The sequence below is a fragment of the Ictalurus furcatus genome, chromosome 20 (genome assembly GCF_023375685.1).
Source record: "Ictalurus furcatus strain D&B chromosome 20, Billie_1.0, whole genome shotgun sequence".
In the NCBI taxonomy this organism is placed as follows: domain Eukaryota; kingdom Metazoa; phylum Chordata; class Actinopteri; order Siluriformes; family Ictaluridae; genus Ictalurus; species Ictalurus furcatus.
The window spans coordinates 17087366-17113173 of NC_071274.1; the positions used below are offsets into that span (position 1 = coordinate 17087366).

At 39.9% G+C, this 25808-nt stretch overlaps 1 protein-coding gene across 3 annotated transcripts; it reads left to right on the plus strand.

Moving 5' to 3' along the window:
* Positions 1–25456, plus strand: sirt6 (sirtuin 6). 3 transcript variants are annotated; one of them, XM_053651463.1, is made up of 9 exons: positions 2–232; positions 1723–2333; positions 2504–2631; positions 9678–9860; positions 12000–12059; positions 17431–17526; positions 17611–17691; positions 21266–21389; positions 23451–25456. In XM_053651463.1, the coding sequence occupies exons 3-9, from the start codon at positions 2576–2578 to the stop codon at positions 23874–23876; spliced, it is 1026 nt and encodes a 341-aa protein (XP_053507438.1). In that variant the 5' UTR covers positions 2–232; positions 1723–2333; positions 2504–2575; the 3' UTR covers positions 23877–25456. The 3 variants fall into 3 exon arrangements, with proteins under 3 accessions (XP_053507436.1, XP_053507438.1, XP_053507437.1); XM_053651462.1 differs by lacking the exon at positions 2–232 and adding an exon at positions 259–1629; XM_053651461.1 differs by lacking the exon at positions 1723–2333 and having other exon boundaries at positions 1–232.
* Positions 25457–25808: the final 352 nt, after the last annotated feature.

Consider the following 25808-nt stretch of genomic DNA (forward strand, 5'->3'; position numbering starts at 1 on the left):
TGCACATCAGTACGCAAACTCCTTATGACGTAAGAGGAGGACCAATACAACCCTAGCTGGAGCATGAAAAAACTCGCAACTGTTTACTTAAAATAAGAGCAATTAATTCGTGATTGTGCATGTTTTAACTAAGATATAAAAACTCGAGATTTAACTACGCTTTGCCATGTCTGTCAACTATGCCGCTGGACTATCTCCCTACGCGGATAAAGGCATCTGTGGACTTCCAGAGGTACCTTGTTAGCATTTTAGCTAGCGAGTATTGGCTGAACTTCAAACAGTTTACTACGGGAGTATGTAGTGCACTAGATATGCTGCAAAACATCTTTATTTCATGCGTACTGTAGTGCACTTGACGTAGGGTATACAGAGACGATTTGGGATTGGGCCGTCATTTATTTGACCATTGACAAATTGAGCTTGTTGGAACTAGTATTATAACGTTATACTCCGTCTATTGCACTTCAAATACAGATAGATAGATAGATAGATAGATAGAGTTTTGTTGTTCTAAATGATTCGGCAGGTAACTGGAGAGTTAGCTAGCTAACCGTACAGGAAAATAGATATTTATCAAGCACAGTAGCAAATAACCGAATTAAATCCGGTAGGTTATTGACTTCTTTCATAAGCACGTCCACAATACTAGAGCTGTTTGAATAAATGATAACAAACCTTTAATATCTAAAGATAATATTGCTTTACACAGCGCTGTTGAATTCTCGAATCTGATTGGTCAGAAGCTGTTGATTCATTCCTTCTGCCAGTAGTCCCGACAGCACTGTTTATATCAATGCGCTCGTTTCTATAGTAACAGATAGTTCACGGGGTCTAGTATGGCGAACGATTTATATCAACAGATTTTCACTCAGTACGTTTACACGGACAACAATAATCCAATATTAACCAGATTTTAGACAATACTCTGATTAAGAAATTACCATGTAAACAGCAATTTTTAATTACCTTAATCCGATTAAAGTCATACTCTAAACACAAATCGAAATACAGGTATCTCGGCTACTATAGAGTAGGTAAGTACGCGGTTTGGGACGCAGCCCACGGCTTCAAGCAGTCATCTATTTGCGCGTACAGCATGACAAATAATTAACCGCACTTGAAGCGTTCGTAAAAATTGAAAATAAAAACACCCAAAATTGTATAAAGTACTATAACAAAGATGAACTGTATGTCGATACGTGAAATTCTGGAGGGACGTCGGACAGCGTGGCACGGTGACGTAATGACGTGTGCTGTTAATCGATCTATGTTCTATAACATGTAAAACAGGAACATGAAAGGAGTATTCTAAAAGCGACTCATGTAAGCACCTTAATCACAATATTGTCTTATTCAGAGTAAGGTCAATAATTAGATTATTGCTGTCCATGTAAACGTATTCAGTGTTTGTAATTGTTGATCTGGTGAAGCTTTCTATGAAGCGGCGTTTTAGTTAGCATTTTTGGAAGAAGTCTCTAGTGTCAGCGTCTTAGTCTGAGGTCATGCTCCCAGTTTACGATTTTCGCCATAGGACTTTAGGACTGTGGGATTTCCTGAATCGAAAGCGTGAATTAAAAAAACAAGGTTGATGAGAGAAAGACTACATAAGGCTATACTGTATGGCCAAATGTATGTGGACAGCTGACCGTCACACCCATGTGCTGTTCTACAAAGTTGGAAGCACACGGTTGTATAGAATGTCTTTCTGTGTGTATGCTGTAGCTTTAAGATTTCCCTGCACTGGAACGAAGAGGCCCAAACACGTTCCAGCATGACAATGCCCCTCTGCACAAAGCGGGCTCCATGAAGACATGGTCTGCCAAGGATGAACTCGAGTGGTCTACACAGAGCCCTTGTCCTCAACCCTGCTGAACACCTTTGGGATGAACTGGAACGCCGAATGTACGCCAGACCTCCTCGTTCAACGTCAGTTCCTGATCTCACGTGTGGTTGAATGAGCACAAATCCCCACAGCCACTCACCAAAATCTAGTGGAAAGCCTACCCAGAAGAGTGGAGGGTATTATAACAGCAAAGCGGGACTACAGCTGGAATGGGATGTTCAGGCGCCCGCAAACTTTTGGCCATATAATATCCTTTTTAAATAAATAAATAAATAAAGAGTCCTTCCATATTCAATTTACCATACAGTACGTAATTGCACAAATGGCCATGCAGTTGTTCCTGTACATTACATCAGAGCTACCAGAAGGTTGTGGCATTATTGCTGCCGTCTGTCCTATCGTGAAGAAAGATCTCTTTTCACCTGTTGAGCAAAGCAGGAAAACTCTGCCATGTGCATTCATGTAGCAGAAATCACTAAGAGAAGAACAGGTTTATTACGAGATGCAAAACATTAAAGTTTTTTACGTTTACGTGCTAAAACTATGGAAATAAGTGTTTAAAAAATGTCACCTAGCCATATTTAGATAGACATTAGAGTCTATACAGGCTCAAGGTATGAACATCAGTCACATACAGTTGCTTTGTTTTTAACGCTGCAGGTGTTTGATGATCCGGACGAGTTGCGAGCTAAAGTGGGGACTTTGGCGCAGTTGATCAGAGACTCGCAGTACATGGTGGTGCACTCGGGCGCAGGGATCAGCACCTCCGTAGGCATACCGGACTTTAGGTAACAGCTTCTTCAATCTTCGCCAATCAATCTTTGAACTAAATTAAAAACGTAAAAAAAAACACGATCTTAAGCAGTATCATATCATATTTTGATCCGTTCTAACCTTAAACTAAAGTTCTCACGCTATCCAAACACATCGGTGCGCTGATCTAGCCGACACAAACACGCTCGTGTACCTAATACTGAAAATCAAGCCTTGTAGCTGTACAGTTTTAGAAGCCAAGGAGTGATGGGAGGTTTCACGGTAGGCTGAAAAATTAGCTATTTTTTTCATCCACGTATTTTTATGCAAATTTTGGGATGTCGCATAAAAAAACCGCTGGATGGAAATGGAAACACCGTGCACGAATAAAATCTCCAAAATACGTATAAGAAAACAAACAAACTTGTGTTCAGTTGAGACGGATCTTTTTTTTTTTTCATTCACTAAGGAGAAATGCGCATAAACTGAAAAATTCATGTGACTGCCTGAACAAATCACGTGATTGGATAATTGGCTCAGAAAAGTAAAAAGGGCGTGGAGTGAGACGCACCAGTTTCCCTGGAAGTGACGGTTTTGTTCTCTTGAACACATGGGATGGAAACAGTGACCTATTCGCAAATGTTTCATGCGACACTTCCAATTTCTCATGAGTTAAATTCACAACTTGGAAGGAAACGTATAAGCTAATGAGAACAGCACGTTTCTCAACTTATTCTGACTTAGATCTTCATTAGTGGCACCCACCTTGTTTTATTTATTGTGTATTGATATGTGAAAGTAATGTAGAAATGCCATGGTTAAGCATCTGTTTAATGTTTAACCACTTTTAAGCCTAATTTGTATATATATTTATTTTTTAAATAGTCCATTTCATCCCATTTATCCAGGTCTCTTATTACCTATTATTAACTGGCTAATAAAGTACTATAACATAAAATAGTACCACATGAAAATAAGAAGCTTCCAAACGATATGAAGTCAATGATTTTGATGATTGATGATTTGATGATGTTTGACAGTACCACTGGACCTGCGACGATATGATACGATACGAATGTTTGTAATCCCCAATCTGTTTTCGACCTATTCGTTTCTTTATTTATTTTCAGACTCTGGTCTTATTTCTAATTCATGAACGATAATGGCATAGAGAAGGACTACTTTAAGTATCGGAGTCATGGGCAACTCACCATGCTAGCCACATCAGTTTAAAATATGAATTATTGTTACACACCAGTTGTCTGTCCCTTTCTTGATTTATAATCAATCCTAATCGATTTGATTGTCGCCTCGATTCGTTCTAATGTCCCCGGAGGAAACTGTGAGGCGTTGATGGAGACGGTGTGATCACATTGAATTAATTCTGTGTAAAGGTATTGAGGTTAAAAAATATTTTATAAAAAGGACTTGGGAGGATCCCTGTCGTCTCTAGTAGGTTAATAAAACAGTATAGAAATATAATTTGTCCTGTTTTTTTTTATTTTTTAGTCAATAGATGGTTCCTCCTCCAGTCCAAAGACATGCGTTGTAGATTGATTGGCATTTCCAAATTATTTATAGTGTGTGAATGTGTGTGTACGATTGTGCCCTGCAATGGTTTGGCACCCTGTCCAGGCTGTCCCCCGCCTTGTGCCCAGAGTTCCCTGAGAGAGGCTTCAGGCTCCCTGCGACCCTGTGTAGGATAAACGGTACGGAAAATGGACGGACGGATGCTTTCTTGTGTCTTGGAAAAATAATGCAAAAGATATTTAAGGTTATACCATCATACTGGTATATCGTCACACCCCTGGAAGACAGAACACTGTATTCTCTTAGCTGTATAAGATTTTGGAGAAGTTTAATGTCTAACAGTTTTTTTTTGGAACGAGGCATCTGTTAAAGTATTTATTTTTACAGTGCCAGAAATAATCTATTCGGATGAATATCTGTCTAATTCCACCATTAGCAATGAAACAGGCGTACTGTAAAACAGCATAAATAGGGGAGAAAAAAGATGCACAGAGAACGATACCTATGAGAACTCACTAGAGGGGGATAGAGAGCCTTCGTACTGTCTCTCACGCCACCTAAACACGACTTTCACAGCTCACAGTGAGATGTTCTAGAGAAAGTATCTCTCTGTTTAAAAGAAAGCCGTATTTGACGTAAAGGTCTGAAGAACGGTGGGAGCATTAAAAGGTGATTAAACAGGTTTTGAGTTGAACGCCAGTGAACAGTTTAGAGAGCTTTGTGAATCAGAGTGAAACAGATTTTTAACCATAGTCATTGTCACGATGCAGCTTTACTAATGAGTGACACCGGATAGTGCCGTTATAACTCATTACAAATGGACTTTTGGTTTGTTTTGATTTTACATCCTTTGTGGTGGGGATACAGCTGCAAATGTGTAGCAAGGAAATACAACGATTCCTTAATAAATAATAATAATATATTCAGAAAACATTTAATTTGATGTTACAGAATAGACATGCAATAGGACACTCTTCCTTTTGTCCACATCGTTACATTTAACGCACTCATAATGTGCAAATAAAGCTAGCTATTATACATTCTATGGTCACTTTAATCGAAAAACGTGTACCACTAAGTCAAGTGGACGGAAGGAACCAAGGACAGGAAGTGTGTGTCATTAGGCGGTGAGAGAAGCTGCTTATTTTACATCTAGTGTTCTAGCCGTTAGTGCTTCATAGGAGCAAGTATCTGTCAAGTGGAGGCAGCCTTAGGTAACAAAGGGATGGCAGGCTGTGCTACACACACGTATGCTCCTACCAAATATACACACAGGATCCTAAGGCAAAGAGAAAATAAACCCACAGAGCTGTGCAGAAATACAGACACAGAAAAGATTCTACAGCAAACATACACACACACACACACACACACACACACACACGCAGTTAACCTAGAATTATATATACACTGAATTAGATATTCAGAGAAGCGACCCCCCAGGCAAACCCTCGACACAAACATCTCTTCAAACCACTTTAGGCTCCAAACTCCAGTGTCCTTAGAGGAAACAATAATGACATGTAATTTTCTGAATGTCTGAAGCGGTATAGAGCTTAAAGCCGGGTGAAAGTAGGTCACAAACATCGCATACGTTTGTGTCCTCAGCAGCCAGCAAGACTAAATGAAATAAGTGTAAAGCAGTCAGTATAACCTTATCTTCATGTGTAACGCTTTACCGAGATGATTATTTGTAGTAAGGGATGTTTTATGCTACAGGTCGACCCAATACCAGTAACTAAGCCGGGCGGTACCTGCCAATAACCGATTAATCAACCGGTCGTTTTTAAAAACTGATACTGGATGAATACAAACCACTCAAAGTCAAATGTTGCTGAACCTTATTACAAAAGTAAATAGTACAGACTGTACCATGAAAATGTGTAGTACTTTTTTGAAATGAAATAAAATATATAAATATTAATATGTATCCATCCATCCATCCATCTTCTATAACGCTTATCCTCTTCAGGGTCACGGGGAACCTGGAGCCTATCCCAGGGAGAATGGCACGAGGCAGGGTACACCCTGGACAGGGTGCCAATCCATCGCAGGGCACACACTCACATTCACAAACTACGGACACTTTGGACATGCCAATCCACCTACCATGCATGTCTTTGGACTGGGGGAGGAAACCCCTGCAGTACGGGGAGGACATGCAAACTCCGCACACACAGGGCCACGGTGGGACTCGAACCCCCGACCCTGGAGGTGTGAGGTGAACGTGCTAACCACTAAGCCACCGTGCGTCCGTTAATATATATCCAAACTGAGCCAAAAAGTAACGCTCCAAATAACAAACAAAGATAGAGACATGCAAAATGAGTCAAAAAACACTTCAAATAACACAACAAAGTTTGTCAGTGATCGTTTTTTATTTCACCTCTGGAGGCTACTCTCGTACCGTATAACGTCACGGACCCTTCTCAGCCGGAATGTGTGGATTTTTGCTGATAGTTCCAGCAGTTTTCATAAACTTTGCATTCAGAAGCCCCCCCAAAAATGAATAAATCAAATCAATGTTTGAGAGCTCATGTTGAGCTCAACTAAGTCTTTTTCTCTGTGCTTGATCCTGAAGTGGGGTTTTGTTGGGCATTTATTTATTTGGGGTGGCTGTGGCTCAGGTGGTAGACTCAGGGCTTAGGGTTGTCCACTAATCGTAGGGTTGGCGGTTCGATTCCTGGCCTACATGACTCCACATTCTGAAGTGTCCTTGGGCAAGACACTGAACCCCCAAGTTGCTCCCAAAGGCAAGAAAGTGCCTTGCATGGCAGCTCTGCCACCATTGGTGTGGTTTAACCGCTAAGGTTTAAAAAGCGCTATATAAGTGCAGACCACAGCACTCTTGAATGCTCGATTCTGATTAATCAGAAAGTGTTGATTGGCTGCGAGGTTTAAATTAACCCACTCGTTCTAATATAGTAATAAATGTAGCCTTTACAGGGAATTGTACGGACGCTCCATGATAACTGCTTAACAAAAATTGTCCGTTCTGTGCGGAGATGTTTATTGAGCATCTTTAGAAGGAGTCTTTAGTGTCAGCACGTTTTTCCAATCAGAGGTAAAGTCGTTACTTTAAGTTTGCTGACAGGAAAGTCTTCAGGACGGTGGGGGTTTTTGCGCTTTCTGGTTTCTTGGTAATATGACATACTGCGATTTTTTTTTGGGGGGGGGGGCTTTTTTTTATTTTATTAACTTCGAGAGAGAAGAAGAGAGGCTGGTGAGGGAACGACTGTTTATAGCTGTGTGAAACCTTGGGTAAGCTTACAGAGGAATGAGGACATGGGAGACAAGTTCATAGAGCGGAAAGCGCAAAATACCGTAGCTACCAAATGGGCAAAAAAAACCCCGACTTTCTCTTAAAAAAAAAGTACTTTTGACTCACATCTACGAGAATAAAAAATTATACTTCGCAGTGTATTCAGCACCTGAAAAGGCCAAAATATGGAGAGGAATTACTGAGGTGAATTTGGTGTCGTCCATCCAGCGCAATATGTGTGAGGTGAAAAGAAAATGGTTTGGCGCAAAAACAAACAACCAAAGTATTGCTGCTAGCAACATGCGAACCATGACAAAGACCAGATGCCGTGGCAAATGGAATCGTCTTATAAGCCTGCTTTCATCCATCCTGTCTCAAAATATCCATTGCCTCCTGTGTTAAAATTCGACCATGGGTTATCCCAGGCTGTTCCACATTTCACCTTGTCTAACATTAGTATTATAGTATAATTAATATCATTTCTGTTAGTTCCCCCCTCTACTCTCTGCTCCAGAAATGGCACCACAGAGGGACATTTAGTTGCATGTTAGTTGTTTGTTACATTTTGCTAAAGAGAAGAAAGAAAGCAGCAGTGGTGTTAAAGAGCGCTGTGCACTGCATGTACTCTAATCACATCAGAATGCCGTCTCGCTCTCATTCTCAGCCTTTATTGCTGTCTCTTCCTTCTGTCTTTTTTTTAAACCCTTCCCCTCTGTACTTTCTATCTCTTCATTTCTCCCCATCATTTTTCTCCTCGCTGTAGTCGCTCGGCTTCTTCTGGTTCCTACCGTTACTCTCAGAAGCTCACATCAGAAAGGCCGTCTGGGAGCGAGATCAAGAGGGGACGCATGAAAAGGAGCAGCGTCTCTAAAAACACGCCTCGGTTCTAGCTGCCAAATTTGTCATTAAGGACAAGGTCTTGCCACTGCCTTCCACTTTGCTGGAGAATGTATGACCTGAATCTGTTTTTTTTTTTGTTGTTGTTGTTTTTTTGTTTTTTCCATGGATTCTTAAAATGTCTTAAAATCCTTAATGTAAAAATAAGGCCTTAATTAGCATTAAAATGTCTTAAATTCACGTTTCAAAGGTCTTCAACTGCGGCCGAACCGACACCGTAAAGAAGAGTTCGGTTTTATTTTGGCTCGTAGCTTTTTCAAATGGTAACACCGTGTGACCGTATGCGTATGTGTGTATGCGGCTCATCTGTGTTTTTAGAGCGGCTCGGTTCACAGTAACTGCCAGTCCAAACCAAGTGAAATGGCATTACTGATTATTTCCCAATAACAGCAGTGCTTTATTCCTGTTGTACCACTAGACAGGAAGACATGTCATGCTTTTGAACCGTTTATACTTACATTTCAAGTTATAGAACGTCCACGAGGCAGGTTAGCTCCTGTTATCACTTACATTATAAATGCAGTTGTTTCCCAAAGCACTGACACTGGAGACTCCTTCCATAAATATTATATAAAATGCCTCCTAATAGAAAACATCACCATATTGATGATTTATAAACGGTTTCCTTTGTTAAGTACTGTATTATTATTATTATTATTAGTAGTAGTAGTAGTAGTAGTAGTCTTAGATCATGCACATCATCCGCTATACATGTCCCTGTTACTATAGAAGCGACAACATATTAGAAGAGCTACTTTATGGGATTTCAATTCATTTGTGGGATAATTGAAAGTTTCAGATTCATTTTGATTTATTTACAAACCGTAACGTGTTCTTTGCTATTTTGCGATCTTGCATTTCTAACTCTCCTCTAACCTAAAAGCCAGCATTTTATAAGCGAGTCTCATTTAGAGTATGACGTGATGAAAACATGTACAGCCTGCCCTAGTTCCCTACATGCACACAGGGTTCACCATTTAACACTCAGCCACACAACATTCTCTTCCGTTTCTGTTGTTTTATCGTCATAATGTTCAGACTCAAAGTCCTCTGTATTTTCACTAAAGATGAAAGTTTTGGGGCGTGCATCGCCGTTGGTTGTGTTTCGTGCTTAACAGCTCACCATGATGGGAAGGGGAAAAAAAAAGAGTTGCAAGTGAACCATAGATAAATGTGGAGAGATGCAGAGAGAGAGAGAGACAATTAAACACATATGAGATAAGCCATGCATGATGCAATCATACAATATGAAAATTCTAGATAGATTATCAAATTAAATCTAAATTGATTCCAGAATTACTCTAGCATGTTCTTCATTTGTGCTGAGGGGGAAAAATGTCCTAGTTTGATAAACGCTGGCCTAGAAAAGTGTGTGTGTGTGTGTTCCTGCAGAGGCCCGAAAGGCGTCTGGACGATGGAGGAAAGAGGAGAGAGTCCTCGGTTTGACACTACGTTTGAAGAAGCTAAACCGAGTCTGACTCACATGGCGCTGCTGCAGTTGCAGAGGGCCGGATACCTCAAATACCTCATCAGCCAAAACGTGGACGGCCTTCACCTGCGCTCGGGTTTCCCCAGGTAAACAACAACAAAAATCCCTTATACATTCCACAGCGCTGTCGAGTTCTCAAATCTGATTGGTCAGATGATGTTGTCTAGAGGTCAACCGATAGATCAGTGTTGCTGATTAATCTACAAAAATCCACACCGTAGATTTTCCCGGTCGCATCCGTTGCAGCAGCGGACGAAAAGGGTCTGTACGAGAGCGGCCTCTAGAGGTGAAATAAAAACGATCACTGACAAATTTTGTTGTGTTATTTGAAATGATTTTTGCTTCATTTTGGAACTCTATATTTTTTGTTATTTGGAGTGTTACTTTTTGGTTCAGTTTGGACGTATATCTTTTTATTTACTTCGATAATGACATTAATAAAGTCCCTCCAGGAAATTTGCGATTGCAGAAAATGAACGCACAATCAAGGAAACGCTGCAGTATTTTTCAAAATTTCCACAGATTTGGGCCAAGACGCGCCATGTGACGTCATCACAACGCACATATCCGCAAAAGCCCACTTTGATTCATGTGCGTCAAACATGAGTACAGCTAAAAAGTCTCATTTACCCACAAACATCACTATGAAAGATTTAGTGCAGTTGCAATTTCGCCAGTTCAAGTAGTTTTCCGCAACAATCCAAAAAAATTATAATCTACTATATAAACTAACGTATTAATATATATATATATATATATATATATATATATATATATATATATATATATATATATATATATATATATACACACACACACATATTTTCATGGTACAGTCAGTACAGTTTATTTTTATAATAAAGTTCAGCAATATTTTACTGAGTGTTTTATTTTCATTCAGTATAAATTTTAAAAACGTTCGCTTGATTGATCGGTTATCAGCAGGTACCGCCCGGCTTAGCTATCAGTTTCGGTAAATTCCACTATCGCTCGACCCCTAATGTTTTTTTCAGTAATTTTCTATAAAGGCAGCTCTGACAGTAGTTCCGGCTCCAACACAAATCACAAACCAAGTTATTTTAATGTGCTCGGCCTATGTTATGTTATGTTACCGTTTCTATAGTAACAGCTTACACGGGGACTTGTATGGTGAACGCTGCACATAATCTAAGGCTATTAATAAGCAGATTTTATAAAAAGCCGACGCAGTCTAATGGATGTTAAAGTAAAGCTTTCTGTAAGGACTGTAAGCACTTTAGCAGTTGGAAGGAGAGGCTTTTATACGTGCTTTGTAGGTGCTGTAACAACTTGTTTTGCGGATGTTCCACAACAAATGTACAAAACGTATGATGCGTCGTTTTATAATAAATAAAATATTGGCCAGTCTCTGTGTTATAAGACAAATAATACACTTCAGGACATGCTGTTATTGGAAAATGGTCAACTTTGGGGTGAGAGCCATAACTCCACTTCCTGCTGGGTCTCAACACACCACCACAGTGTTGATTATTGTCTTATAACAGTGTGTCTTAAAGTGTTTTATTATTACTTGCTGACCATTTTAAAAAAAAAAAAAAAAAAAAAAAAAAAAAAGGCGCCAACCTGGCTGAAAAAAGTGTAAGAAAATAAAGTGTTACAAATACATAATAAATCTTGAACAATCAAATCTGAAGCTGTGATTTGATACATACAGTCTTTCACAGTAAGGACCAAGAACAACAATTGAGCGTGTGTGTTTGTTTCCTGTCCTTACTTTTTCACCTTTCCCGCTCGACTCGTACAGAAACGCAAATCGGAGTTTGATGGATTTGGATTTGATGTGTTTCGACAGCTCTCATCACTCAGATCACAGCGCTGCGTTTTCCATTCCTGCGCACGAGCTTGTGATCAGCGCTGCTTCGGGCCCTGCGTTTCTCCACCGCGGTCGCCGTTAACTCTCTTGATTATAACTCGGCAGGTTTAAATCATCTCGAAATCAAACATCCTCTGGGGCCCGAATAAAAGTTCAGCCGTTCGAGTGAACACGCGATCGTGCTGAAATGTGTTTGTGATGAGGATGAGATGAATAGAAGCTGTCGGATGCTTGGTATTTTTTATTTATTAATTTATTTATTTTTTGAAGCTGCATGAACCGTATTTCTTATCTTTTTAACAGTTTTTTTCCCTTCTCTCTCTCTCTCACTGCATGTCACTCATCAGTATTCTGTCTTCTGCTTTTTTTCCAGGGACCGATTGTCCGAGCTTCACGGGAACATGTTCATCGAGGAATGTGAGAAGTGCGGCAAGTGCGTACCCGTCTTCCGCCTCTCTTGTCTCTTCATCGGTGTCTGTATTTTGTATTTTCCTCTCGAGGTGTTTCTCCTGCTGCGCTTCTCTTTCCTGTTTTCTCACCGTACTCCTCTCTCCTGCTGTTTGTTCATCTTCTGCCAGCACCTAAACCCTGCGTGTATCTCTAACTGGCCTGCTGTGCTTTTTTTCTGCTGTACCTCTCTGTCTTGCTGTTTTACACCTTCCACTTACTTCTGTTTTTTCTCCTGGAAGCTGACCTTCAATGGAAATTGCTAGAATTGGCATTTTAAAAGCTTAAAATTCTATATATTTTTTTTTAATTAGTTAACAACAGTTGGGGGAAAGAGTCAGTGGAATCACACTGTAGACCACAATTCTAGTATTTTTAAATGTTGAATTATGCTTTATTTAAATGGTGCATTGGAAAAAGGCTCCATTTATCAAGTGGTGTGTGAATAGGCCTGTCACGATAACTAACTTTTGGTAAATGGTCTGCACTTATATAGTACTTTTATCCAAATCATTTTACACTGTGTCTCATTCACCCATTCACACACACACCAATGGTAGCAGAGCTGCCATGCAAGGCGCTAACTTGCCATCGGGAGCAACTCGGGGTTAAGTGTCTTGCCCAAGGACACTTCGGCATGTGGAGTCATGTGGGCCGGGAATTGAACCGCCAACCCTACGATTAGTGGACAAGCCGCTCTACCACCTGAACCACAGCTACCCAATGTTTGTTGGACGATATATATTGCGATAAACGATATTTTTGTCATTTTATGCCACTGATTTAATGCTAATATAATAGCAATGAACTTCTCATTCTTAAGAATATTCACACATTGGAATACAATAACGTGAATTCTTTATGCGTTAGTCATTTATCACATCATCCGTGTTTTAACGAGCTCTTCCGGAAAGAGCGCATTCACAACATGACTTACCATTCCTGCTTCGTGCCTTACTTAAGTTCAACTTCACTTGTGCGCTGGCGTCATTTTGTGCAGACGCAAGTCGTTATATTAGTTTTATGGTGTGTATACAGTTTGTCTGATTAATCTCCATATGTGTATAGGATGCGTTTGATGGATGAGTTAATTAACCCCGCTAGTAAAGCGCTTCAGTTCATTCACATTCACGCAGCTTAAGCGGCTCGATCCCCGACATTACTGACTACGACTGGATTATTTGAAACGCTAGAACGATTCTTACTAGATTTTTCCTCCTCAGAAAACATTGTCGGCGCATTGTTAATATCGTGCGTGTCATTTTTTTTTTCAACAGTACGTTTTCATTCAAATCGGTGCAAGTGTTTGAGACACATCTATATTTCGAATGCATAGGTTCTGCCTTCGAATGTGCATTTATTTTTATCTTAAATTCGACGAGTATTTGGAGTCCGATTTTTAATTCGACAGCCCTAGAGCAGACGAGAGGACAGAAGCGGTGCGGACGGCTAAAATGATGGTGACCTTCATTATTATGTGAACAAACACGCATGTAAACACAACGTGCGATATCGAGGTCCGCAAAAAATGATTGAGGTCGATAACGTAATCATCGTGGCAGGTCTATATATCAATTTCTATTGGGAGCAGACCAGAAACATTGCCGTGACCAATTATTTAACCAACCATTAATATTTCTAGTGTTCACTGGTGGACATTCACTTTAAGCTAATTTGTATGTTTGAGACGTTCGCTTCACTGATCCTTGTGCATGCAGTCATGGGAAGAAGAATGTACACCCAAACAGCCACTAAAATGTGGACTATAGCTACCATGATCTCCTACAGTAATGGGAGCTGGTATAATGGCAAAATAAATAAATATTGTGGGGGAAAAAAAACATTTATTTAAAGAACAAAAAGTATTGTTCTTTACCAAATTTGTGTATTCAGAATTTTTAGAATCTCCATTCTTAGTGGAAAAATAATAAAATAATTGTGATACCTATTCCTTGCTTTATGTAATCTGCAGTAAGCATTGGAAATTATATCTTGCATCGGCAGTTCTACGTTTTCCACAGAAGCCCCTGAATTTCACTGTTTTTTTCCCCCAAAAAATTTACTTTATTTTAATAACATTAGTGTAAACAGAAAGTTTATATACGTTGGTCCTCAAATCCCCCTGCCGCATTCTGCCTGTCATTAGAACACAACCTGTCTTATCAGCACTCGGACAGAAGTTGTTGTTTAAGACACGGTTCCCCTGAAGGCCGTTTGGAGAGCCTTGCTCAGGGTCACACAGCCAGCGGTGTGACCGCTCCTTGTTTACACCTTCATTCCCTTGGCAGCTTGACATCCTTCATCTCCTTGGCATTACTCTCTCCCACCTCCACCAGGGTTACAGAGCTAGCAGATTACAGCCACAAACATTCATGCAGAGAGATGAGCTTTGTAAACAATTTTTTAATTTTGTATACTGTTCTTTGAATCACTAATCAGCTCTTCATCGGTGTGACCTCAGCTCAGTATGCTTTTGTATGCACTATAATAGATGCGTTTACCTCATAAAACAGCAAAATTGTGCTTAAAATATATACTCTTTACACTTTTATTGCAAAAAGAGTATACGGTGTTCTCCACTAATTTTGGCACCCTTGGTAAATATGAGCAAAGAAGACTGTGAAAAATGGTCTTTATTGTTTAACCTTTTGATCTTTTGTTCAAAAAATTCACAAAAATACTCTACTCTCATGGATATCAAACAGTTGCAAACACAACACAGGTTTATCCACAAAAAAAAAAAACTTTGTTAAATATAGGCGTGCAACAATTATTGGTTCCCTTTTAGTCAATACTTTCTGATACTTCCCTTTGGCAAGATAACAGCTCTGAGTCTTCTCCTATAATGCCGGATGTGGTTAGAGAATACATGGGAAGGGATCTGAGACCATTCCTCCATACAGAATCTCTCCAGATCCACGCTGGTGGACTCTCCTCTTCAGTTCACCCCACAGGTTTTCTATGGGCTTCAGGTCAGGGGACTGGGATGGCCATGGCAGGACCTTGATTTTGTGGTCAGGTTTTTTTTTTTTGTGTTGATTTTGATGTATGTTTTGGATCATTGTCCTGCTGGAAGATCCAACCACGGCCCATTTTAAGCTTTCAGGCAGAAGGCAGTCAGGTTTTCATTTAATATTTGTTGATATTTGATAGAGTCCATGATGCCATGTATCCTAACAAAATGTCCAGGTCCTCTGGCAGAAAAACAGCCCCAAAACATTAAAGAGCCACCTCCTTATTTAACCGTGGGCATGAGGTTCTTTTCCATATGGCTACCTCTCTGTGTGCACCAAAACCACTTCTGGTGTTTATTGCCAAAAAGCTATATTTAGGTTTCATCTGACCACAGAACCCGATCCCATTTGAAGTTCCAGTAGTGTCTGGCAAACTGAAGACGCTTGAGTTTGTTTTTGGATGAGAGTGGAGGTTTTTTTCTTGAAACCCTTTCAAACATTTTTTGTGGTGATGGAGATGACTTAGTTTAGATGTAGATAACTAAGTTTTGGAGACTTTCTAACCCAAGACTTCTGCAATTCTCCAGCTGTGATCCTTGGAGATTTTTTGGCCACTCGAACCATCCTCATCACAGTGCGTTGAGACATTATAAACACGCGTCCAATCCCAGGTTGATTCATAACTTTCCAGTTGGCTGGAACGTCTTAATTATTGCCCTGATGGTGGAAATGGGCATTTTCAGTGCTTGTGCTATTTTCTTATAGTCTCTTCCCATTTTGTGAAGCTCAACAACCTTTTGCCACACATCACAGCTATATTCCTTGGTCTTACTCTTATTGGTCTTACCCATTGTTATGAATGAAGGGAATTTGGCCTATGTGTTACCTCATATTTATACCCCTTTGAAACAGGAAGTCATGGTCGAACAATGTCCTGTTTCTAGTCACCCAGTTGTTCTAAAAACAAAATATAAAATATCAATGGGAATATACTTCAAATATATATTTTTCTCATATGAATTCATAGGGGTGCCGATAATGTTGCACACAAGTTTTTATTTTTATTTTTTTTATAAACCTGTGTTTTGTTTGCAATTGTTTGATATCCATGAGAGTAGAGTATTTTTGTGAAGTTTTTTTTTTTTTTTTTACAAAAAATCAAAAGTTTTTTGACAAAAGTTTTTCAAGAAAATTTTTCACAGCCTTCTTTGCTCATATTTACCAAGAGTGCCAGTATTAGTGGAGGACACTGTAAATGCCACCATGTTCCAGAGAAGATTCCATCAGGTCTAGCAGGCGTATATGATGTATATACAGTCCGGTCCGTAAGTATTTGGACAGTAACACAGTATTTGTAATTTTGGCCCTGTACACCACCACAGTGGATTTGAAATGGCGTAATCAAGATGTGATTGAAGTGTAGACATTCAGCTTTAATTCGAGGGGTTTAACAAAATATTGCATTAACTGTTTAGGAATTACAGCCATTGTTTACAGAGTCCCTCCATTTTCACCGTCTCAGAAGCTGTTCATGGAAACTCTCGATATGATTGCTTAATTTCAAATCCACTGTGGTGGAGTACACAGGCAAAATTATGACCTGACTGTATATAAGTGTGTAGATAAGTGTGTTCAGCATCACATAATATCCCTTATTTCCCCTAATCAGTAAATAAGTCTGTTAAAGCCAGTGGGCCTTGCAGCTGTCAAACAGGTTTATTATCTAAGGAATAACATGTGCCAGATCGTGCTGTGATAGGAAAATAATGCCCTTGGAGGGGGTGTGCGTTATTTTCATTTAACTGGAGTGTGTTATTGCACTTATACCACAGGGATTTGCCAATGATTACTGTTGTTATTGTTGTTGATTAACAAACAACACAAGTCAACATCTTATAGTTAGATTCAATGTTGTGTGACATCCGAGAGACAAGTCAGTTCCTGTTCTCATCTATGTTATAGCTGCAATAAGCAGTCATTTCCTTACCTGTGTCTGTCTCTCTCTCTCTCTCTCAGCCTGTCATTTTAAGCGTAAACACCTCCTGATCAATCACATTCCAGCATTCAACCACGCCGTGATATAAACAAGCTTGGCACATATATAATTCGAAAAAAAACCTTGGAGGTGTTTACTTCCATGTTTGCTGCATTTTCAGGGCATACATGTGGTCTTTACATTTGTGCAGAAAATAAAGTTTTGTTAGTTTTTTTCCCCAATGTGGTGGAAGCAATAATACCTCGCTGCTCAGTATACGTTATTAGAGTAATCAGTCTTTTACTGGAACATCCTTTTTAGGTGTTCTTTTCTTTTAAATGTCCATGTTTAATTGGCTGATTTGCTATGCACTTTGAGCATTCAGGTATTGACCAGGACATTGCATTGTGGGATTTGGGATTTTGCAGGCAGTATGTGCGCGAAAAGGTAATTGGGGTCATGGGACTGAAACCCACAGGGCGCTACTGCGAAGGTACTCGATCCAGAGGGCTCCGAGCCTGCAGGTGAGTAGGTTCACACCTGTCTGTTATTCATTTGTGTGTGTGTGTGGTTCAGTGCATCTGATCTTTGTCTTTGCACTTTGGCAGAGGGAAGCTGATCAGCACTATTCTGGACTGGGAGGACTCACTTCCTGACCGGGATCTGAACCGTGCAGATGAGGCCAGCAGGTACGTAAAAGAGACAAGTCCGTCTCATTGGACACTGGTCATGGCCAGGCTTTCACATTTTAATCAGGTGGCACTTGGACTTCATTTAACCAACTATGATATATTCATCAAATGGTGAATCAATGCAAGATGCAGTATGTAAGTAAGAGTAAACTGAAGAGTACTTACCGTTAATGCGACTTCCAAATATGCGAATCCGTCTGTCCGTTCGGACTGGAAGGAACGATACTCATCTGTTTCTTTTTTTTTTCTAGCCATTTCACCCTTGTTAGAAAACTGAAAACAGACTGGCTATGTTTTCAACCGATTTATGAATTAGACCCGGAAATTACCGCTCTGCTCCACGGTGTCCAATGAAATTTGAGCTTGTTGTTCTACATCACGGTTGGTTGGTGTCTTCATGACAAACTGGCATCGATTATTAATTATGTAATATTTCAAAATATGTCAAGCTGGAATTGAATCTACACCCTAGCTTTCGTGAGTCGTAATTGCTTTTATTTATTTATTCCCGCCATCGAGCCATAGGTTCCCGACCCAATGATCGGAAATGATATTTTTCTCATAAACATGCAGAAAGCATTGTAGACCTCTGAGACAGAATTGTGTCAAGTTTAGAGTTCTCACGGTGCCAAATATTTCAGTAGTTGGTACCAATACCAGTAAAATTCCACAGTACGCAAAACACAAAAACATGCTAATTGAACAACACACTATTTTATTAATAAAGTTAAATATCAATATATAACGTATTTTTTTAAAATGCCATTCTGTATACTGTAAAGTATATCATTATTAAAGCTACTAGAGTTCTCCAGACAAGAGCAGAAATGTTTTTCTGACTCACTGATATTAAAGACATAAACAGTGCTAGCCACACAGCTATTATTTTCTAACACATAAATTTCAGCTATATCGCTCAAAAAGCCTCTGATGTGTAAAATTAGTGAACCTTATCATGTCCTCCCATTTATTTTACCCCAATAAAAGTTAAAGCATTAAATGGTTAATAAGGACTCCTGACCGTATTAGCGTTAAACGCGTGGATGCTAACATTAGGTAAGCAAAAACGAGAACGTTTTCTTGTAATAATACACTCCAGTTAAACTACGCTACAACATTCATAATGCAACCGCTTCCATCATTTTAAACTCACCTGCTTGAATAAATACTGCGGTTAAGCAGCCGGTCTTCCTGAAAGCACGGTTAAGCTATCCGCACATAAATATTAGAGGCGCTGCTTTTACACACTTAGCGGTAACGGCACCGAAAGCGGAAAACGAGCATCCGAGAGAAATACATGTATTTCGCCTACTATATAGTAATATATAGTATAGGCAACCGGCGTAGCTGCTGCTGCTGCTTCGGCTCCAATCTGTCTTGTTGGTGCACGGTGCACCCATTAAAAGTTCTTGACTGACCACCTGTCAGGCAACACGTCAGTACCAGGTTGACCCGGTACTACCGGTACTTATGAAAATCTGGTACCGTCAACTTTTTTTCTTATTAGTACCGACTTGGTACCGAAGTACCGATACTTTTGACAACCCTAGTCAAGGTACAGAAGGGCACAGAAACATTTGTTTGAAGATCCCAAAGAAAGCAATGACTTCCATTCGTAAATGGAAGAAATGCCGAGCCACAGGGAATCTTCTTAGCCAAACTGAGCAAACATGGGAAGGGCTTTAGTGAAAGAGATTTATTGACAGATGCCACACCTTAGTAAAAGTACGAAAAACTCCAGTAAACGAGACATTTCTGCAGAAAGCATGTTCAGGAGTGCTCCGAACCTTGGCTGGTACGGAGGTTCATCTAACAGAAAGGTGACTGCAAACACACCGCGCACCACAGACGTAACGGCTTGGACAGTCATTCAGGGTTTGATAAATGATGAAAAATTAAGAAAAAAGTAATAAAATGACTTTCTTAAAGTGAGCTGTAAGTGTAGCAAATGAATGCTGGGTCAGTTTACCATTCAAGCCATAGGCATGTTTTGTTTTTTTGTTTTTTTTGAATAAGAGTAAATTGCAAAAAATAATAGGGTGTGCTGGATCAAGTGCGATTTTATAAGCTGCTGATTAATAATGCGGAAGCCATATTGTTAAATTAACTATGTACAGAATAATAGACTCTTCTTCGATTTTTATTTCAGTGCTTTTCATCTTCTCACTACTATATCATTGTGTTAGTGTATTGTTTTAATGTTACACTGTATTGCATTTGATAATAATGAGCAGATCTGCATCATCAATCCCCCGATTGTTCTCAAGCTTATTAAAGCGCACCTGTTATGGATTTGAAACGTGCCTAATTTTGTCTTAAAGTTCTCATACAATAGATTTATATGCATCCCAGGTCAAAAAACACTTTCATGTGCTCGTAATTTAAATTGCAGCGTTACCTTTGTGTCCCCAGATTTTTTTTACATTCACAAACAGCTCTATAAACAAACTACATGAAAGGTGATATGTTAAAAATCATAATAGGTGCGCTTTAAAAAAAAATCTCGGATTAAGTAACCACGTACGTGATTCTGAATACGAGTAACTTTTCCTGCGTAAATGTTGACGTAAGGTCTTGATCTTAAGTCGCCCACTCTGAATACGGTCCACGGCCTAGAAAACACGGGCATGTTTGTTGCAATTGACTTCGTTGAACATCTCTGGAGAGACCTGAAAATAATACAGTGACGCTCCCTATTCAGCCTGGTTATAACAACTTTGGTATTGAGACCATGTGTGAGACACTTTATCCCATAAACCCGTAACTGTTAAATCAACAGATATAGGCAATGTAAAGAGAGAAAAAGCTTCTCTTGTGGATTGTTTTCTAATCGTTATATTCTACACGTGCACAGGATAAAACGTTGTCCTTTTATTTCTCAGGCATCCTATATGTAAATACTACCAAATAATAATACGAAGCAAACGGGCTCCTGCATGCAGCAGAGACGTCTGTAGTACAGCCACACGCTTGTACTTCGGGAGAGGCGGCCTCCAGGTTGTTATGGTTTGGAAACCTTATAGTGAAGATGGAAATTCAAATACGACTGGAAAATATGTCGGGTCAAAAAATAAGAAAAAGGTGCTTTGGGCACACAGAATCGAGCGTCTGGCTGAAAAATGATTGATATTCTTGCTCGTCAGAACAGTCACACTTTTAGAATTGCAGTACGGCCAATCGAGATGCACAGAGCAAAGGTGGCTATTGCAAGTTGAAACAACTTACATTACATAACTCCTGACCTCTATTTGAAGTGTGCGGACTCTCTGTGTGTGTGTGTGTGTGTGTGTGTGTGTGTGTGTTCTGACAGACAACTCTATATGAATGAGTGTGCCATAACCATACGTGAGGGTCATTTAGAAAAATATCTCTTGACCCAAAAGAAACTACATTTTATTCAAGCTCAGGTGTGTGTGTGTGTGCGCGCTCAAGATCTTTACACTCAAGCAGCTCAAACTGCAGCTCTTCTCTCATGTTTCATTCCGCAAGAAGTTCAGCCAATACATTTCAATTTTCATGCAACAGAATGATTTCTTTCTGTGTGCGTGCATGTGTATGTGTGTATGCGCAGACGAGCTGACCTGGCTCTTACCTTGGGTACATCTCTACAAATTAAGCCCAGTGGTGACCTGCCTCTTCTGACCAAACGTACCGGAGGCAAAGTGGTGATAGTGAACCTGCAGCCAACCAAACATGTGAGTTACCATGCGCACACACACACACACACACACACACACTCATATTAGATGGGTAATTCAAAGCCAAGCCGGTGAGTATTCTCTTTATTTCCCAGTGTCTTCAGATCTTCACACGTTCCTCAGTCATCTTTCTCGATCATTCTAATATTACTGTATATTTACAGGCAACTCCAGAATATATCGGCACCTCCCAAGTCAGATTTTGAGATTAAATACACAAAGATGCTGTGTAATTCTTTTCAGACATGACCCTAGAGCTGATTTCAAAATTATTGGCATTGTTATGTTAGGTACTTAGTGAATCCTTTCCGTACAGAGAGTAACAGCAGCTTTATGTAATGGCCCTGGGTGTATTTATTTATTTATTTATATTAGGGATGTAATTGAATTTTTAAAATACCAACCTGTTTGAGACTAGAGATGTGCATTGGATCCCACAGGACTCAAGTTTTTACTTTCATGCCACTGTTTACTTTCTAGTGGTTAGATGTGAAACTGGGGGTGTGAGCAAGTGGTCAGATATGAAGCTTGTTCATCAGTGTGATTCACTGTGTGATACATTTACAAGGTTCATTCGTTCATCCTTAGTAACGTCCTGGTCAGGGTTGCGGTGGTTTAAGTTCGGCTACTACAGGGTGTCCCAAACGTCTCCATACCAAGGGGACTATGTACACCAGCACGACGTCAGTCATGCCCTCATCAGTGGATGCTCGTGAACGTCCACTTCTTGGTCACTTCCAGTCTTTTTGTTTATAAGTTTGGCAGCAGTGTCGTGTGTGTGTGTGTGTGTGTGTGATGTGCTCGTCATGTTTCAAAGTCCTTCACAACCTCGCAACAGCTTCCCGATCCAGCCATGAGAATGATTTCAATGTGTTCTTCTTTTGTCAAAAGCATTCTTAAAGAAAACAAAAATGTGTATATATAATATAAACTAAATATGAAAAAAATTGGAAGATCTTTTGCTAAAAAAGTGTTCATTTCCCCTACGGATGGAGACTTTTGGGACACCCTGTAGTATATACTATTTAAAAAAATAAATAAAAAGGGTATTATGAACCGGAGTGATGTAGCTGAGTTTGAAGGACTGTCCATGCTGACAGTGCTGGTAAAAACTTTTTTTTTTTTTTTTAAGAAGATATTCTTATGTGAATGATTTTCTTTTAGATAAAAGGTAGATAGGTTTAATTGGTTGAGTGAATTTTTGCCCATACTCTCAAAGGGTGCCAATACTTCTAGAGTTGCCTGCCTCTATTAACTCCAGAACGCCGATCTGTGAGTTGGCTACGTCCATAAATAGTCAGCCTAAATAGATTGAGCAGCTCTAAAGCTGTAGTTGTGAATGATCTGTGCTTCTTCCCCTCCTTTTCCCTTGAGCGCCTCACGCTGAAACTATTCAGTCCTTAATCCTCCGATTATGTCATGGGTCAGACATGTTATGTCTCGGACAAGCCATAATCATAAACGTTTACTGTTTTAAGCTGTTCGTTGCTGTTTTTTGTGTGTGTTTAAACTGTGGAAGTCATTTTGACCCATAACATAATGGGTATAACTCATTTTTTCCCCACATTATAGTAGGGTTAACCCCGTTATGAGTGTAGATTGTAGTTTCTGTATATGATTCAATAATTTTTTCTTTATTTAGAAGCTTTTTTTTTACGTCACACCACAATTTTCCGTTGCAGCCTAATAGTCCAAATTGGATTTGTTTGCGAGTAATCTCATCTGAAGTGTAGAAATATTACAGGGCTTTAGTCACGTTATGTGTTTTTATGAATGTGGCTCTCAGAAGTGTTCATGATCAACAAAACCGAGCAATTCATTCACACCCCAGGTTGATTAGTGGAGGAAATTCAGCATTTCTGCTCTTCCTAGGAGTGGGAGATGTCCAAATATTTTAGAACCTCCAATCCATAAGACTTAGGAAGTGTTAGGAAGCGTTTTCCTAGCTGTATGTAGTATCTGAAAACAGTCAGGAGAAGTGAATTTACAGAGCTTAGTTCTTGTCTTAATATAATAAAATAATAGTGTCTAGAGAGTAACACTGTTGCATTATTTCAGGACAAGCACGCCCAGCTGCTTATCCATGGTTACGTGGATAAAGTCATGGGTCAGCTGATGAAGCTCTTGGGCCTGGAGATCCCAGAGTGGGCGGGGCCAACGCTGTGCGAGGTCTCGGGCGGCGACGCGGACATCCTGCCCTACGGCGCCTGGAAAAAGGAAGTCAAGATCGAGGTGAAGATAGAAGAAAAGAAAGAACGTGGGGTGAAGAGGAAACCGCCAAAGAAGGACAGTGATGGAGGAGTCAAAAAAGAGGAAGATGATGAGGGACTAAAGAAAACATGTAAACGTGAGGTTGTGGGGGGGATCAGTAGATCCGAACCGGTCAATGAGCTTAACAAAGTCAGTGACAAATCCGAGACTGAACTCTGCTCTTCTTCTGTGGGTGAAGCTAAAAAGCCACGGATTGACACTCCGTCTTCATAGAACTTTTGGGTTTTTATTTTTTATTTTATTATTTTATTTTTTTAGGAATCTCAGTGTACAAACCAGCAATACAATCTCAGGCATATTCTCTACCACATCACAAATCTCCTAGGCAACCAGTGTGTCTTAAACCGGCTTTTACACTGTACGTTTTTCATCCCGGTTTTGCTCTTGGAGAGCAAAATCACACATGCAGTCCCCTCTGAAAATATTGGAACAGCAAGGCTAATTCTATATTGATTACGCTGCACGCTGAAGTCATTTCGGGTTTGAGATCAAAAGACGAATATGAGACAGAATTTCAGCTTTCATTTCCTCATATTTACATCTAGGTGTGTTTAAACAACTGAAAAGATGGCACCTTTTTTTTTTATTTTAACCCAGCTATGATCAAAAATATTGGAACGTGTGACTGAGGTTTTTCTTGCTGCCCAGGTGTGCCCTGCTATTCCAATACTTTCGGAGGGGACTAACTCTAGAATTATTTGGTCGTGAGTTGAGATTGGCTGTTTTGCAGGACGCGTAATGTGACGTCCTCACTGGTGGGCGGTTTAGTGTGACAAAAGACAGCTGACGACAAAGTTATGGCGGTGTCAGAAATTTTCTTTATAGAAAGAAATAAAAAAACTCATCTAAAAGCCATCAATGGGAGGACGGCAAAACTCCGTGGACAGTTAAAAGTGCAGTACTGCCTAAAAACATGATAAAACATCCTTATTACCTCATGCTCGCGTTAAAGGATGTTTTGGTTTATATGAGGCCGTTTTCTGCGTGAGCCCATATCACGCTGCTTAATGATGTAAGCAGAGTCTAGGAATTTTCTTTAGTCACAGGTCTACCGTTAGAGCTATCTTGTTGTATAATCTGACATGGAGATCACACGTTATCACACAGTGTGTTATATATTTGATTAGGATCACCTTGTACAATGTGACGAGTAATAATCTTAAATGTTTGGCTTTACTCCTGTAGAAGACGAAGCTCTCGTCCTCGAGTGCGTAGTGAAACAAGGTGCGAGTTGCGTGTACAGACTGATACGCCGTTGCTGATTGCAGTGTAGAGAGTCTGACGTGCACCAGTAGCTACTCACTGATGTTACATTTAACTCTGTATAAAGCGTAAAAGTTTACTTTGATGTAGAGTGTCCTGCTAAGCTGTTTTCGAATAACTAAAGCCTGACTGATTTCTCCTTTTATTGGGGTCTACCGAGTCAAGTCCAGTTTCGACTCTGCTGAGCGAGCGAGCGAGAAGGAAGAGCGCATGTCGCGGTGAAGTGCGAGCTGAAGTGCCGTCACGCTTAATAGTTTCTCAGCAGCTTGCGCTCTTATTTTAATGACCGCACTCACTGACACTAAGTGTGTGCACTTAAGTCAGCCATCCTCACACTCTGGGTTAATCATACTGTTTAAACACTGTGGCCTGAGCTTCGAGAACTGACAAAGGTGCGCACAGTTTTGTTTTATTTCATTTTTATTTCGTTTTTATGTTGCACGTTCTCCCATCATATTGTACTGGTTACAATGTGGTTCACTTAACCAAGGCTACTTAAGACAAAAGGATCCTTTTTTTTTTTTTTTTTTTTAATACACTCCTCCATTTCTACCTACTGCCACGACACACAAAGCCCCGCCCCTACCAAGGAAATATTGCTTGCATTCGACTTACCTCAGAAGTGGAAAATCAGAGCTTGGAATTGTGTCATTTCTTCTTAAATTTCTTTAAAGTAGGTAAAACACGGACGCCTCCACGTTCGTCTGTTTATTAGTATACAAGCTAGCCAGGTAACTGTGATGAGTGGTGTATATTTACCTCCTCAAAACAGCCAACTCTCTAGACGATGTTCTAGATTTAACAAGTGAATGTCTGTATGTTGATCGATGTAAAAGGCAAATATGTTGATTTGATGTCCTCAGAGTTGACGGGGCGTTTTCT

What these genes read in the sequence shown, in the direction of transcription:
- sirt6 (XM_053651461.1), top strand. Translation starts at nt 167, where the DNA reads ATGTCTGTCAACTATGCCGCTGGACTATCTCCCTACGCGGATAAAGGC. An exon ending in GAATGTGAGAAGTGCGGCAA is followed by an intron (nt 12,060 to 17,430) that starts GTGCGTACCCGT and finishes GGGATTTTGCAG; the next exon opens with GCAGTATGTGCGCGAAAAGG. An exon ending in ACCTGCAGCCAACCAAACAT is followed by an intron (nt 21,390 to 23,450) that starts GTGAGTTACCAT and finishes GCATTATTTCAG; the next exon opens with GACAAGCACGCCCAGCTGCT.